General features: G+C 46.8%; 2 protein-coding genes across 4 annotated transcripts in view; one reads left to right on the top strand and one right to left on the bottom strand.

Moving 5' to 3' along the window:
• Positions 1-5,739: 5,739 nt before the first annotated feature.
• On the bottom strand, positions 5,740-11,287 carry YIPF6 (Yip1 domain family member 6). The gene is made up of 7 exons (XM_069811649.1): positions 11,192-11,287; positions 10,224-10,352; positions 9,655-9,733; positions 9,196-9,238; positions 7,875-8,000; positions 7,612-7,769; positions 5,740-7,018 (listed from the first exon to the last, which is right to left on the bottom strand). The coding sequence occupies exons 1-7, from the start codon at positions 11,270-11,272 to the stop codon at positions 6,900-6,902; spliced, it is 735 nt and encodes a 244-aa protein (XP_069667750.1). The 5' UTR covers positions 11,273-11,287; the 3' UTR covers positions 5,740-6,899.
• Positions 11,288-12,016: 729 nt separating this feature from the next.
• The window catches only part of OPHN1 (oligophrenin 1), a 76,633-nt gene continuing 75,858 nt past the window's right edge, over positions 12,017-12,791 (top strand). For 2 of the 3 annotated variants that reach the window (XR_011329558.1, XM_069811636.1), the window contains exon 1: positions 12,021-12,397. Coding sequence is in view for 2 of the 3 variants with exons in the window: in XM_069811636.1 (XP_069667737.1) it covers positions 12,244-12,397 (154 nt within the window). In the remaining variant the exon portion in view is untranslated. Of the gene's footprint in view, positions 12,398-12,791 lie in introns of all 3 variants that reach the window. The other variant, XM_069811638.1, reaches the window with a different exon arrangement.

A 12,791-nucleotide genomic window follows, 5' to 3' on the forward strand; every position in this document is an offset into this window, starting at 1 on the left:
ATTTCAGAACATTTGGACACATTAGTTGGAAGGGAAAAAACCCACAACAAAACAAAGAAACAAAATCCTAAACAATGTGTTGGTAAAACTGCAGCCTCCAGCTTCTGGGGGTGCAGAAGGTACCCCAGAGCTGCTGCTAAGGGACTTCACTTGCCACCCTGCACTGCCTGGGCACTACCACCCGGTTGCGGCTGCCGAGCTGAGGGAGGTGGGATGTTCCAGCCCTGCTCATCCCGACTGCATCAAGCGCCTTTTGCTGGTGGAAGATCCCCCCTTCCCTGCAGCAGAGCTGCGGTCTCCTCCTCCTTCCCAGGGCAGCCCAGCTGCACAGCACCCTGCAGGTGGGCTCAGCCTTCCCTGGCCAAGCAGGGTGGTCCAGGGGCGAGGGGCTTGGGCTGCCTCAGTTTCCCCCTCTGCTGCAGTTTGCGTGTGAGGAGGAAGGTGCACAGTGCACCTGTATCCCCACAGTGCGGGAAGAGGGCAGGTCCCTCTTACGCTGGGACCTTTGGGCGTGAGAAAGCAAAGGTTGCTCCCTCCCAGCTGGAGGGCTGGAAAAGGAACATGGATGAGGGAGGGCAACATTTCAGATTATCTGATCGACTGAAGAGGTGTACTCAGGAGAGTCTGATTAACAAATGGGATTTTCTGACTTTAAATTACTTACAATTCTTAAAGATTACATTAAAGAGTGAATTAATTTTGTCTATAGTAACCTTGCAAAAAAAGTTAATTTTGACAAACATTAATGATACACAAACTTTCCAGAAAATAAACTCGAAACCCACAGAAAACACATCACTGTAGCCACCGGCAAATCTTAGTATTTTTCAGTCCCTCATTACTAGTCAGTCTGCACTTGCGTTTAAGTACTCTCTCCTTTTTGCTAAGTGTCCTCCCCCTTGCACCAATGACAGGAAAGTTCACGCAGACTATCAAAAGGAGGAGGAAGCAACAACCCATCTGCTCAATAAGCATCAGCAATGGACAACGTGCAAACTGCTGACAAACCAGGATGGTCTCAGACCAGTTCTTTCAGGTGTAACAATTTTGCTTCCAAGAGCAAAGCTAAATAGACTGCAAAACACCGCTTCTGCAAAAAGGTGAAGTTTTTTGACCCTTTTGTGACCCTTGATAACATCTCTTTTACTAATGTGCAAGGCAAGCTACTTGGATTACATTAGCATCACTCCAAAAGCAAGACTGTCTTAAAATTTGCTATGCACTTATGTAAGACCAATTTTAAAATGTTAAGCCTTGAGTAAGCCCTGACTCTAACTGTACAAAACCTTAAAATCTGCTCAGCTTTCCACCCACCAATAACTTGGGCAAGGGTTAAAGAAATTGCATTGAGCAATTGCTCCATGACATGCAGAAGTGCAAGAGGATGGTACGCTTCAGAGCATAAACACATTAATTGACTAATAGATGGAAATAATCCAGAAAGTCTTAATGATTTCCTATGCACAACTCTAAGTGAACTTACTCTAATTCGTATCTTGATCATTATCATCTTGGGGAGGAAAAAAGACATGCTTAATCATTTCCCCACTGCCGTAGTAAATAGGTGTTTTTAAAAAAAATGCCCCTTGTTGAATGAAAGTAATCTTCTTGCTCAAAATTGCATAAATATTACAGAAAACGCAGAGACCCTATAGCACGAGTAGGTCAGGCACAATGGTATGAGCCTCTTCCCACATCGTCGGTGACAGCCACGGTTGGAAGCTCAGAACTCACCTCCCCAAGGCTGCCTGCAAGCACCTCGTCCTTGCTCAACAGGACACAAAACAACAGGCTGCTGCATCCCAGCTCTCCTCCGATGGAACAGAAAAAAACGAGGGGAGAAAGAGAGAAAAAGCCAAGCTCTGAGGGACTGCAAGGTCATGCCGCCCTCTTGTGACCACCGGGACATTTTGGCCTTCTCCAGCCCAACAACTGAGGGCCCTGGAGCACCCTTAGCCATGTCCCGGCTGCCACTTCCTTCATGAGAAGGCTCCTCAGCCAAGGTGCCAGGCTGCTGCAAGAGAGTCCTCGCTGTCACCCCATGGCACACTGCAAGGGCATGGATGTGCTTCAGGTGATTACCTCAAATTCCAGTACTGGTCAGTGATGGTTTTTAATTGCCATCCACTTATTAGGCCACCTTCCTACCAAGTTTCTGCTCCCTCTTTACCCATGCCTTATTTAGTCCCTTCGTATTTTCATCACAGTGCACTCAGTCCCGGTAAGCACTGCTTGGGCAGGCTTGAGTTCATTAGGGGGTTACCAAGACCTTCCTCCCCTAAAGCTGCAGGCAACAAGAGAGAGGGGCTGCCTGCATGAATACCAGTTTAAGGGTAAGCCAGCACAGCTGTTCATTCCCCTTAGCAGAATCCGGGACCAGATGGGAGCACAGGCAAGCTTCAAGCACAAGCAAACTGATGTCATGGCCCACCTTTGAGGGGCTCTGGCACACACACCTGACACGTCCTGCTCTGGGGTACGGAGTGCTCAGTGTTGGGCCAGGGAGAAGCACTGGGCAGGGACTTGGGGAGGCTTCCACCCTTCTGTCCTGCTGCTGTTACCAACAGGCAGCTCCCCTTTGGTGGCTCGTCCTTGCAGAACCTCAGGGTGCCTTACTGGCCCATGGGCATCTCTCTCATGGACCTGTAACAAGAACTTCAGGGCTTTCTTTTCCTCCCCAGAACACAGAAGTGTTGCTCCCCTACAGCGCTGCCCAGCATAGGACAAACGGCCCAGCATACGCAGACCAAATGCTTGCTCTGGTCCTTGCCCCAAGATAACACTAGCACAACTGGCTAGGACATAAGAACATCAAATACTGTTGTGTATCTGCAATAGCAGCGATGTTCTTCTAGCAGAGGGAAAAGGATTTACACCTCAGCCTGGTGCTTCTACCAACATCTATTAACTCACTGATGCACAGACACACAAATCAAATGTTTAAAAGCATTCCAGGCCATATAAAATGCCTTTTTATGTCCAAGTATTGGCAGGATCCCTTTGGAGTGCCTCCGTGCTTTAAGAGAGGCTCTGCCAGCCGCAGGTACTGCCTCCCAGCCAGGCCCGGGGAGCTCCTGTGGGACAGGCCATTCCTTACCACTAACCTGAAGTAAAGCCTGCACAGTACTTTTAAACCACACATAAGATTGCCCAAATGCCTTTCAGTGTGTTTTAATTTATAAAGTTAAAACAAATAAATTCTTTTCCTTTTCATTGGTATTAAATAGATCAAAATTAAATTCAGATTCAAACACATACAACTTCAGCTGATAAACAGTATTAAAAAAAATCTTAGTAGGAAAGAAAGCCCGGTTTACACATCAGAAAATCATCCACTTTCTCTACACAAAAGTTAAACCACTTCATTAAAGGCAAGACATCTGCTTTTCTCCTTGCTCTCCTTCCCTCAGCCAGCTTTAAACAAGAAGGAAGAGACTTTTTCCCCTTAGAAAGCATGACAATTGAGTTATCGCATAACTTTTCACAACAAATTAAAAATATATGTTGTGGTTATAAGGATTACTTACCTGCATGCATTTTTGGAGGAATGCATTCTCTAACTGGCTGAACAAGATGAAGTACCATTCAATGAACAGGCACTCTCAGCGCTCTCATGTAATACCATCATTTTAAAGGACTATCATCAACAGGAATTCTGGGCAGTCTGCGAATATCAAATAAGCTTGAGGTATTTCACTTGCCTAAACCTGAAATTTTTCAATCATGCTTTAATGTGCCTATATCTAGTTTGCTTTGGGAACCACCTGTTTGCTGAGGGGCAAGCCAATTCAATAAAAGCAGTGGCTCTACAGAACATCAAAGTTTGGCTGAGGAACAAATTCCAGTTTTGGCTTCTTAATTTTTTGAAGTCACATAAGACAGTTAATCTTCAATCAATCAATCTGATGCTCATTTCTACTGGTGCTCATCGCTTGCTCTCTCTGCCTTTCCAAGCAACTATACTCATAAGAAGGGCTATATTTTTCAATAGATTATCATCTTCAAGTTGAAGGGCCAAGCCACTCCTAGTGAAGCTCTTCCAAAGCCAATTATAAGATTATAGCGGGAAAATTATTTTTGACAAGATATACTGTGTCCTTTTAAGCATATTGGCATCAAGCACATCTCACACAACAGAAAGCCGAGAGAAGCAAGGCAAATCAGGCAATGAGCTACAGCAACTAGAATTCCCGGCCGAAGACATTAACATCCTCTACTCTGCTAGAGGAAACGATTAAAAAAACCTCCGTACATAAGACATGTAACTTTATTCAACTGGAGGCATAAAAACTCAGAAAATCTAGTTCCCTACCTGCATCCTGCCAGCTAAAACCTTAGGGCACGTGACATAAACCCAGCTAAAGATTTTACAGCTTTAGAAGATGATGGCTTCCATACTAAAGGATTGCCATGAGTCAAAAAACAAACAAACAAAAATCACACCATCATACAACCAGTGTATTTCTGCCTATCCTTTCAGATTAAAAACACCTCTCGACTACAAACTTCGGTGACCAATTGAACAGTAGATCTAGTTAATATGAAAATAATTTTCTTCTCTCTTGTTTAAGTCAAGAGCAATGATACAGAACAAACCATCATGAGACTTATATCCAAGTCAAAAACAAGCAAGGAAAAAGCTGGGATTTTAATTCTTCTTAAAAATAATTTTCCTTCTTTTCAAGAACATACTGGATCAATTAAACGTTACTCCAACTATCTTTCAGATATAATATCAGCCTAAGTCACAAGAAACTACAGAGATAGAATTCCAAGGATTTCTATAAAAGCATGGTTAAATTCTTGTGCTGCAGCAGGAAAGAAAGATTTGGCTCAAAGAAGCCCACTGTAGCCATCAAGAGCATTACTATCTACTTCCCTTGAATATTTCTTTTCAGCTTCATAAAGCTAAACTAATCTTTAAATAAATAGAAAACTGTGCACTTAAAAGAAAAATCACATTCCATACTAGTAATAATTTAATGGAAGTTTAAAAATTCTCCATTTCCATTTTATACCCATATCTATGAAACACTACAGTGCCTGTTGCAGCACCTTAGAACAGCCCCAGACAGAGGTGTAAGGCAGGCAGCAAGAACAGCTTCACGCATACTCACTGGTAACAACCATTCTGCAGCAAAGCTGGGTCCCTGCTGAGAGCAACTGATTTTTCCTTCCCTCTTCTCCACAATCCCAGAAATGCAAAACGGTACTTCTAATCTGCATTTAGAAATTTCCATCCCAACTATCAAATACTTATAGTGTTTATAGCAGAAACTGCACTTTTATATATAAATATAAATTAGGCATATTTACACCTCAGCAGGACTCACGTACATCAATTTCAGGTCTATCTGCGTTACTATAAGAAAAAGGAAATATGCTAATTTTCAGGAAAAGTAACATTTTAACAGCAGCTTTTTCATCCCCAGATGTTTCAAAGCTCTCCCCTTGGATTGCTTACTGAAAATAATGGACAACAAAAATAATTTCTGTACAGTTTTCAAACCACAATTCTCCAGGTCTCAATCCCGATGCTGAAATATAAATGACACACTTCTACACCTGTATATGGTTCTCCCAGCAAGGTACAAAAGCGCACCTACAGGTAATTGGAGAAGAAAGCCTCCCCCCCTTTTACAAAATGTATTAAGCAAAAAAAAAAAACCCCCAAACAAACAAAACCCCAAAACGTATAGAAAAGTTTCTCACATCTCATAAGTACAAAGAAACAATATGCAAATTTGTACACATTTATGTTGAAACGCTGTCCATGTAAACAACCAAATGAAAAGTCACATACAAGCAGTTAAGACTGGAATTCATAACCTCCTTCACAGCAGCCACCACCTTCATCACGATTTAGTTTCCTTCCTCCAACCTGTTTTAAAACTTTTGGGGATAAGTCTTGGTGCAGTATGTTAGCACCCAAACATCTTGAGTATCAAAACCTCAACTTACTTCACACAAGCTTTTGTTTTGTTTTTGTTTGGTTTTTTTAACATATATACATACACACACACTTTACTTTGTGCTCTCCAAACAATTTCCCATTCTCAGTATGCAGAGTGATAGCTAAGTCCCTGTTGCAAACTAGTTTTGACTGTTTCTCCAGGACTTTTAACTGTCTAATCTACCATCACATGAAAAGATTTGTAACTATCCAGTGTAAACACACTCCCTCTCAAGATACGTGGATTAGTCAGTGTAACTATGGTGTTGAAGGCATTTGGCTGAAACACTCTTTCTTGACACACGAAGGGATGAAACAAATACACAACACATGTATATGAGCAAAGGCAGTTCCTGTCCGCCCAGCTCCAATTAACTGCAAAATGGACCAAACTTATTTTTTGCTGAAATCTAGTTTCAAAGTGAGAGCTCACAGTCCTATGATGCACTTTATATACATTTCACCACTCTGTAAGTGAATGAAAAAGGAGTTGAACACATTTCTTCCCTACCCAACATGGAACAGCAATGAAGTTCTATTATTTCATAAGGCATATTCATCTTCAGTGAGAATCCAAGCACAAGCAAGAATTCTGCCAAGTCGTGCGATCGTATAACTTCATCTTCATCTACCCAACGTCTTGAAATTCCAGGATCTCCCACTCTATTCCTTAGGTGGAATAATCCCTGTCACAGTGGGCATTTTTTATTTAACGCAACTAAAGAGCCGGGCTAAATAAAAAAGCCCTCAGCAGCTGGACCTCTGTATCTTTCAAAAAGAGGGACACACAAACGACCAACTTTTGCAGTTCTCTGGCTTTATCCCATAACCTGCCTTTTTACAATATCTATCTATATATAAATTAGAAAGAGATAAAGCCAATGATGAACTGCAGTGCTCATGAAAAAACTTCAGTCCATATTACACAGTCTCTTCTGATCGGAGATCACTGAGGTGTAAAGGTGAGAATCATCCAGCTGATAACAAAGTAGAAGAGGAAGATGGGGTACACAACAAGAGCTTTGCGGTTTGGAGGCTGACTGTCTGCCAGGAAAGCTGTAGATGCTGGTGAAAAAGAAAAATACTTGAAGTTGAGCAGCATAAAACTAAAAGTCTAAGATCCACTGCACATATTAACAATTTTGAATTAGGATCTGCATTACAATTATGCTGAAAGAGAAAACAGAGTAATCCATTGCTCAATACCAATGGTCTATAATCACCAATTAAAACTTTATCATATAGAAAGATAAATGCTGATTAACATGCTGTAACAAGAGTCAGACTTACAGATTAAGAATAGGAGAAATAATGCAAGGGCACCTGTATGAAATTAGCATTTTCTAATAGTATTTATAACATAGATCACAGCATAAAATACCCAGTAGTCTCACATGGGTTTTAATATTAAATTATCATCCTTCTCCCGCAGGCAATTTGCAGATGACCACGAAAACCAACAGGAGCACAGGCAGAGGCTGAATCTCTGCCAACACAAGGACTGGAAGAACTTTTTCTACAATACTTCAGCAGCCTAAGAAACACCTGAAACTACAATATCCATTGGCTATACTCAACAGAATGCATGCAGATCTACCTCCTTAAGCATCACGCTACTCAGTGCGCACAACAGCATTACAACACAAAAAGGTACTCACCTAACGTTGACCAACCAAACATAGCTACTACTACAATAAGACGTATAATGAAGCTGACAGTTCCAGAACCTGCCAGCAGTACCAGCCTGCACACCAGCATCGCTACTGTCAGGGGCAGGACACAGTAACCCAGAACGCACAGGCTCTGAAAAAAGGATCTGGAAAGGAGAGAAAGAAATGGGAAAGAAGTAGTCAAACCAAAGCATTGCAGAAACTCCATGCATGGGAGCATTTTAACTGCTACTAAATAAACCAGCACTCACATAGTTCCTCCAAGAAGCTTTGAGTTTAGTGTGATGACAACTGCACCAAACCAGATGATGACAAAGACCTCAGCAAACTGGGGCCCTCCATCGTCTTTACTATCTGCTGATCCACCCTGAAGCATCCTGTTGTAGGTAACAGATAAAAGGAGTCATTTGCAATCGATGATGGAGTTTTCATAGACTTGGAGTAGATGACGGAATAGGAACCCGAAACATTGATCTCCAGTTAGGCTGCAGACTGATCATTTTTCATCTGCTTGCTTATTTTTAGTAGTATCCTCAATTTTGTTGAGGAAAGGAAAATGGTTGTGGTTCAATTGAGGGGATTTCAGTCCATTTGTTTATTTGTCTTGAGGAGTTGTAAGCATGTTGAGGAGAACAAAACCATAGACAACAGGCTAAGAGATGCAAATTGAAGTACCACAAGTTTGGTAACCTCTCAAAGCAGGCAGTGTAGTGCATGATAAAACACAAAACCTTTAAGAAAAGCTTGTAGTAACTATAGGACACAAGCAACACAAAGCCTGGAAAAGTGAGCATGCATTGGTTTGAATATTTGAATTACACTGTCTACTTTTGCTAAAGCTTTGTCAACATTTTACTGAATGGTTTCTGTACATTGAGTACACAGGTGTGCCTCAATTAGCTGATAGATCTGACCAACGTTTCCACCCTACCCCAGGCAGATCTGCACACATATGCTCCAGTGAAGCACCAGAAACTCTGGGAAGCCACCATCATCTCCCATCTATGAACTACTACAACAGCCTCTCTTTTTCTACCTCCAGGATACGTAGCACATACACTGCAGCTCTTAGACAAAGGTTTTGGCCTGCAGGTTAGGGTGAAAGTTGGCCAAACGCATTAGACTCAAGGGCAACATGAATCGGGATACCTTTCAGTAAAATCATTCTTAAGACAGGGGACTAGGAAGAGTTCACCCTTAAATCCTAAATGTAAAAACAGAAGGTCCTAATGGGCTTGAAGTGTCAGAAACAGCATATTAGAACACCTTCTGGCAAGCACCTCCCCATCCTGTTGCTGATGGGCTTCTTTTCACCTGTGGCTCCTTGCTAGGCAGGGTTCCTTGTTATGCAGAGTTCATTGTTAAGCAGAACTTGCCCCACCACAACGTTTGAGACATTAACTCTTTCAGTCTCTCACAATTTTATATGAAAATCTAAACAGCCAGTTTGCAGAAGACCAGAGAGGATCAGATGAACTTGATCTCAACACATGTAGTCAGAAATTTTTAATTTCTCATTTCTCCACCGTAAAAGACTATAAAATCCCAAATCCACCCACTATAAGTACTTACAGTGCAAGCGAGACACAAAGCACCAAAGGGCCCCACAGATCCCCTGTAGGTAAAGGAAAAAATAAAATCATAAATATCATAGAAGGATGCTCTGTTTCATTTTCCCCGAGAGTAATAAAGCACTCTTTTCCAAATCCCAAGGTATCATTTTGCATATTATGCTTTCTTATAATTTTCTTACTTAGCATCTTATATGCCATATTCTATAATATAATCCATTCAAAGCCTGCCAGGTGCTAAAGCTACCTGCTGTACATATGCCAGCACATGTTCTACTTTTAAAGAGCTTTGGTAACACTCTGATTTTTCATGTTTGTTATTCAGCATTCTACAACAACAGAAAGAACATGGAACAGGCAGTTCTGAATTCCTGTCCCACTGAACTCTTCCTTTTCCTATGTAGGCAAAGTCTGTTGGCAAAATATCCTTTCAAGATTTTGAAAATCTTCTTGTACGTACAGTCTCTCAGGAGCGCACTACTCTTCTTCGGATACATGACATGGACAAATTTCTTCCCAACAGCCTTCAGATCTCTCATCTGAAATAAAGAAGCAACACTTTATCCTTTCATAAAAATTACAGTTCACAACTAAAAGCAGTAAGAGAGAAGTAAAGGAGTATCGATGGTAAATCAAGGTAGGATCCAACCCAAAAATTTCTGTAGCATCTTCTGCAACAAACAACACCTACTTTTTCTACATTCCTTAACAACCACAATGTTTTATCCTTTAATAACACCCAATTAAGAACAACAATTTGCTCCTCAAGGAAAAGAAAATTAATGAAAAATCTTATTAGCTGGGAGTTTTCTTCCAAGGTTCGTCTGAGGCCTTTACCCTTGCAAAGATTTTGAGATCATAGAGAAACTCTGGGGCTGTAATTCAGATATTTTTTGACCCATAAAAATTCATTTTACATAGCTAGTTGCGATGAAGTACAAGTCAAGCAAAAATACAGTTTTTGTATAGCAGTTTTCCAAAGATATTGGCAAAACACATGTTTTACCATAGACAGGGGCACAGACTCACAATAGTGTCCCTAACAGGCTCATCCAGTGTGGAGTAGTCTTCATCAGGAGAGCGAGATCCGACAGGAACAGTAATCTCCCCTTCCACTGGAATATCTTCAGATATTGACACATCCGCGAGACCTGCAAACTAAAAGATTTTTAAAACCTTGAGAAAGAGAGAAATACAAGCCAGCTCAGACTCACTTCAGATGTTTTTCAGCTGGGTTTAGGATGAAAACAGCTGCTTAGAATTCAAAGATACAACACTTAATAATACGGTCAACAACAGAGCCCAGCTGTTGCCTGCTTGATTTAAACAGCTCACAGTCTAAAGAGGCAAGTAGATAAGTATAAGCAAAGCATTTCCATTTTCTTCAGTAACTCCCGATAACCTGCTTTCTGTTCTCTGATAAGATAGCAACAACTAAAGGAAGTGAAAAGCTTGTTTGTGTGTTTCAAGTAGTGTAACACCTGATAGCTGTCCAACCGCACCAACGCGCCCGAGTACCCTGTCCTTCACGGGCTCCGTGGGGAAACAACTCGTAAGAAACCGTACGGAGATCTACAGCCCGAGCTCAAAGTCAAGACTGTCGAGCACCGAACGTCAACAAAACTTATTTCCTCCACCCAAGCGGAAAGCTAGAGCACTCGAGCTCCCACAGACAGGAGCAAACAGAAAACAGCCCGACCAGTTCTACAGTCAACTCCAGGGCAGCCGGGACAGGCCGCAAGCAGCAGGGAGGGAGCGGCAGGAGGCCGACGGCTCCCGCTCCTGCTCCCGCTCCCTCCCCCTGCCCCTGCCCTCCACGCCAGTCAGCGGCCGCCATGGCCTCCCAGCCCCCCCCCCCCCCCCCCCGCTACCGCCTGCTCCCCCCGCCCCTGAGCGGCAGCCTGCCCCAGCTTCGCCGTCGGAGGAGCGAGAAGTCCGCGGCCCCCCGCGCTCAGGAGACACCGGGGACTCCCGCCCGCTCCCGCCGCCCCACTCACCAACGGCCCACCGACGCCGCTCCCCTCCGCCGCCGCCATCTTGGCTGCCCAGGCGACGTGGAGCGAGCGCGCTTGCGTCATCAAGGCGCGCGGCGGCCGCCGCCCGCGTCGCGCGCCGCCAGGGCGTCCGTGGCAACGCGGGCGGGCCGCCTCCCTCCCTCCCTCGCCGTTCCGCCCCGCCGGCAGGGGGCGCCCTCGGTCCCCAGGCCTCGCTGAAGTGAAATACCCCCCTCCGCGGCAGCGCGGGCCCGGCCCCGCTCCGGGGGACGGTGAGGGAGGCGGCGCAGGGGCGCCGGCCCGGCCGGGCCCGGCTTCCCTCGCCCTGCCGTAACGGGGCCGAAGCTCGGAGCGTCGAAGGAGGCAACAGCCCCGAAGCGCGGTGCTGGAAATGAGCTGAAAACCGCCTTCTAATGGCCGCCGAGGGCGCTCGGAGGCCGATCCCTCTCCGCTGACCCGGGCTCCCCGTGGCAGAGGCAGGCCCGTCGCCCCCCGCTCCGGCCGGCCGGGGAGAACCCCAGGGACATTCGTTAACGTTAACGAAGCGGCCACCGGGGAGGTAGTCGGCGCAGAGAGCCCCGGAGCTCACCGTCACCCGGAGCCCGAGCTGCGGCCAACAGTGAACAGCAGTTACCGGGGGGAACGGCGAGGGACCGGCCCGCCCCGGCGGCCGGGCGCTGCCGGCACAGCTGCGGTAACTCCGCCGCCGGTTTTGTCCGCGGCACCCGCCTGACCGAGAGCCCCGGGGCGGTGGGAGGGGGGTTCACCGGGGGTCCTGCCCGCCGAACTACAAGTCCCGGCAGCGGCGGGGGCGGCCGGAAGCGGGGGTCGCCTCCGCCGAGGGCCCGGGTCGCCGCGGGGCCGGCCCCGGGCGGGCAGCGGCGGAGGTTGGGGGCACACGCACGGACACCGGCGGGGCGGTGCAGGCCCCGCCCGAGGCTGCCGGGGGCGGTGCCCGCCGGGGCGGCGGCATGGCCGCGGCGCGGAGCGGCCGGGGCGGGGGGAAGGCGCCGTAGCCGCGCCCGGCAGCGGAGAGGAGCGTCCGCCGGGGAGCCATGGGGCACCCGCCGCTGGAGTTCAGCGACTGCTACCTGGACAGCCCCGACTTCCGAGAGCGGCTGAAGTGCTACGAGCAGGAGCTGGAGCGGACCAACAAGTTCATCAAGGAGGTGATCAAGGACGGCAACGCGCTCATCGCCGCCATACGGGGTGAGCGGGGCGGGGGCCTCCAGCCCTGGGCGGGAGCGGGAAGGGGCCGGGGGCCCGGGTCCTGCCCTTCGCCGCCGGCGCGGTGGCCCGGGGATGGGGCCTCTCCGAGGCTGCCGGTGCCTCTCCGCCCCGCGGCTGGACGGGATTTCTCCTTCTCGAACGCGTTTCTGGAAGCCCACCTTCGGCTTGGCTCCCACGGAGCCTCCTGTGCCCGCACCCCGTCACCGGCATCGCTCCGGGGTGGGCCGGCAGGCCACGGGCAGCGAACTCCGGCTCCCGCCGCGCCTGGGCATCCGTCCGGAGCCGGCCCTGTGTGGGGACGGGTCGGACTCCCGTGGTCGGGGCAAGCCGGGCTGACAACGCCGGCGTCGCAGGGCCAGCCGCTGCTGAGCCG

Source organism: Haliaeetus albicilla, chromosome 23 (genome assembly GCF_947461875.1).
Source record: "Haliaeetus albicilla chromosome 23, bHalAlb1.1, whole genome shotgun sequence".
Classification (NCBI taxonomy): domain Eukaryota; kingdom Metazoa; phylum Chordata; class Aves; order Accipitriformes; family Accipitridae; genus Haliaeetus; species Haliaeetus albicilla.

Excerpts from the sequence above, each read along its gene's own strand:
- YIPF6 (XM_069811649.1), bottom strand. The coding sequence starts at position 11,272 with ATGACGCAAGCGCGCTCGCTCCACGTCGCCTGGGCAGCCAAGATGGCG. Across the intron at positions 9,734-10,223 it reads AGCCTGTTAGGGACACTATT|ATGAGAGATCTGAAGGCTGT; the intron begins GTGAGTCTGTGC and ends TCTTTATTTCAG. Across the intron at positions 9,239-9,654 it reads TAGTGCGCTCCTGAGAGACT|GGGATCTGTGGGGCCCTTTG; the intron begins GTACGTACAAGA and ends CTTTACCTACAG.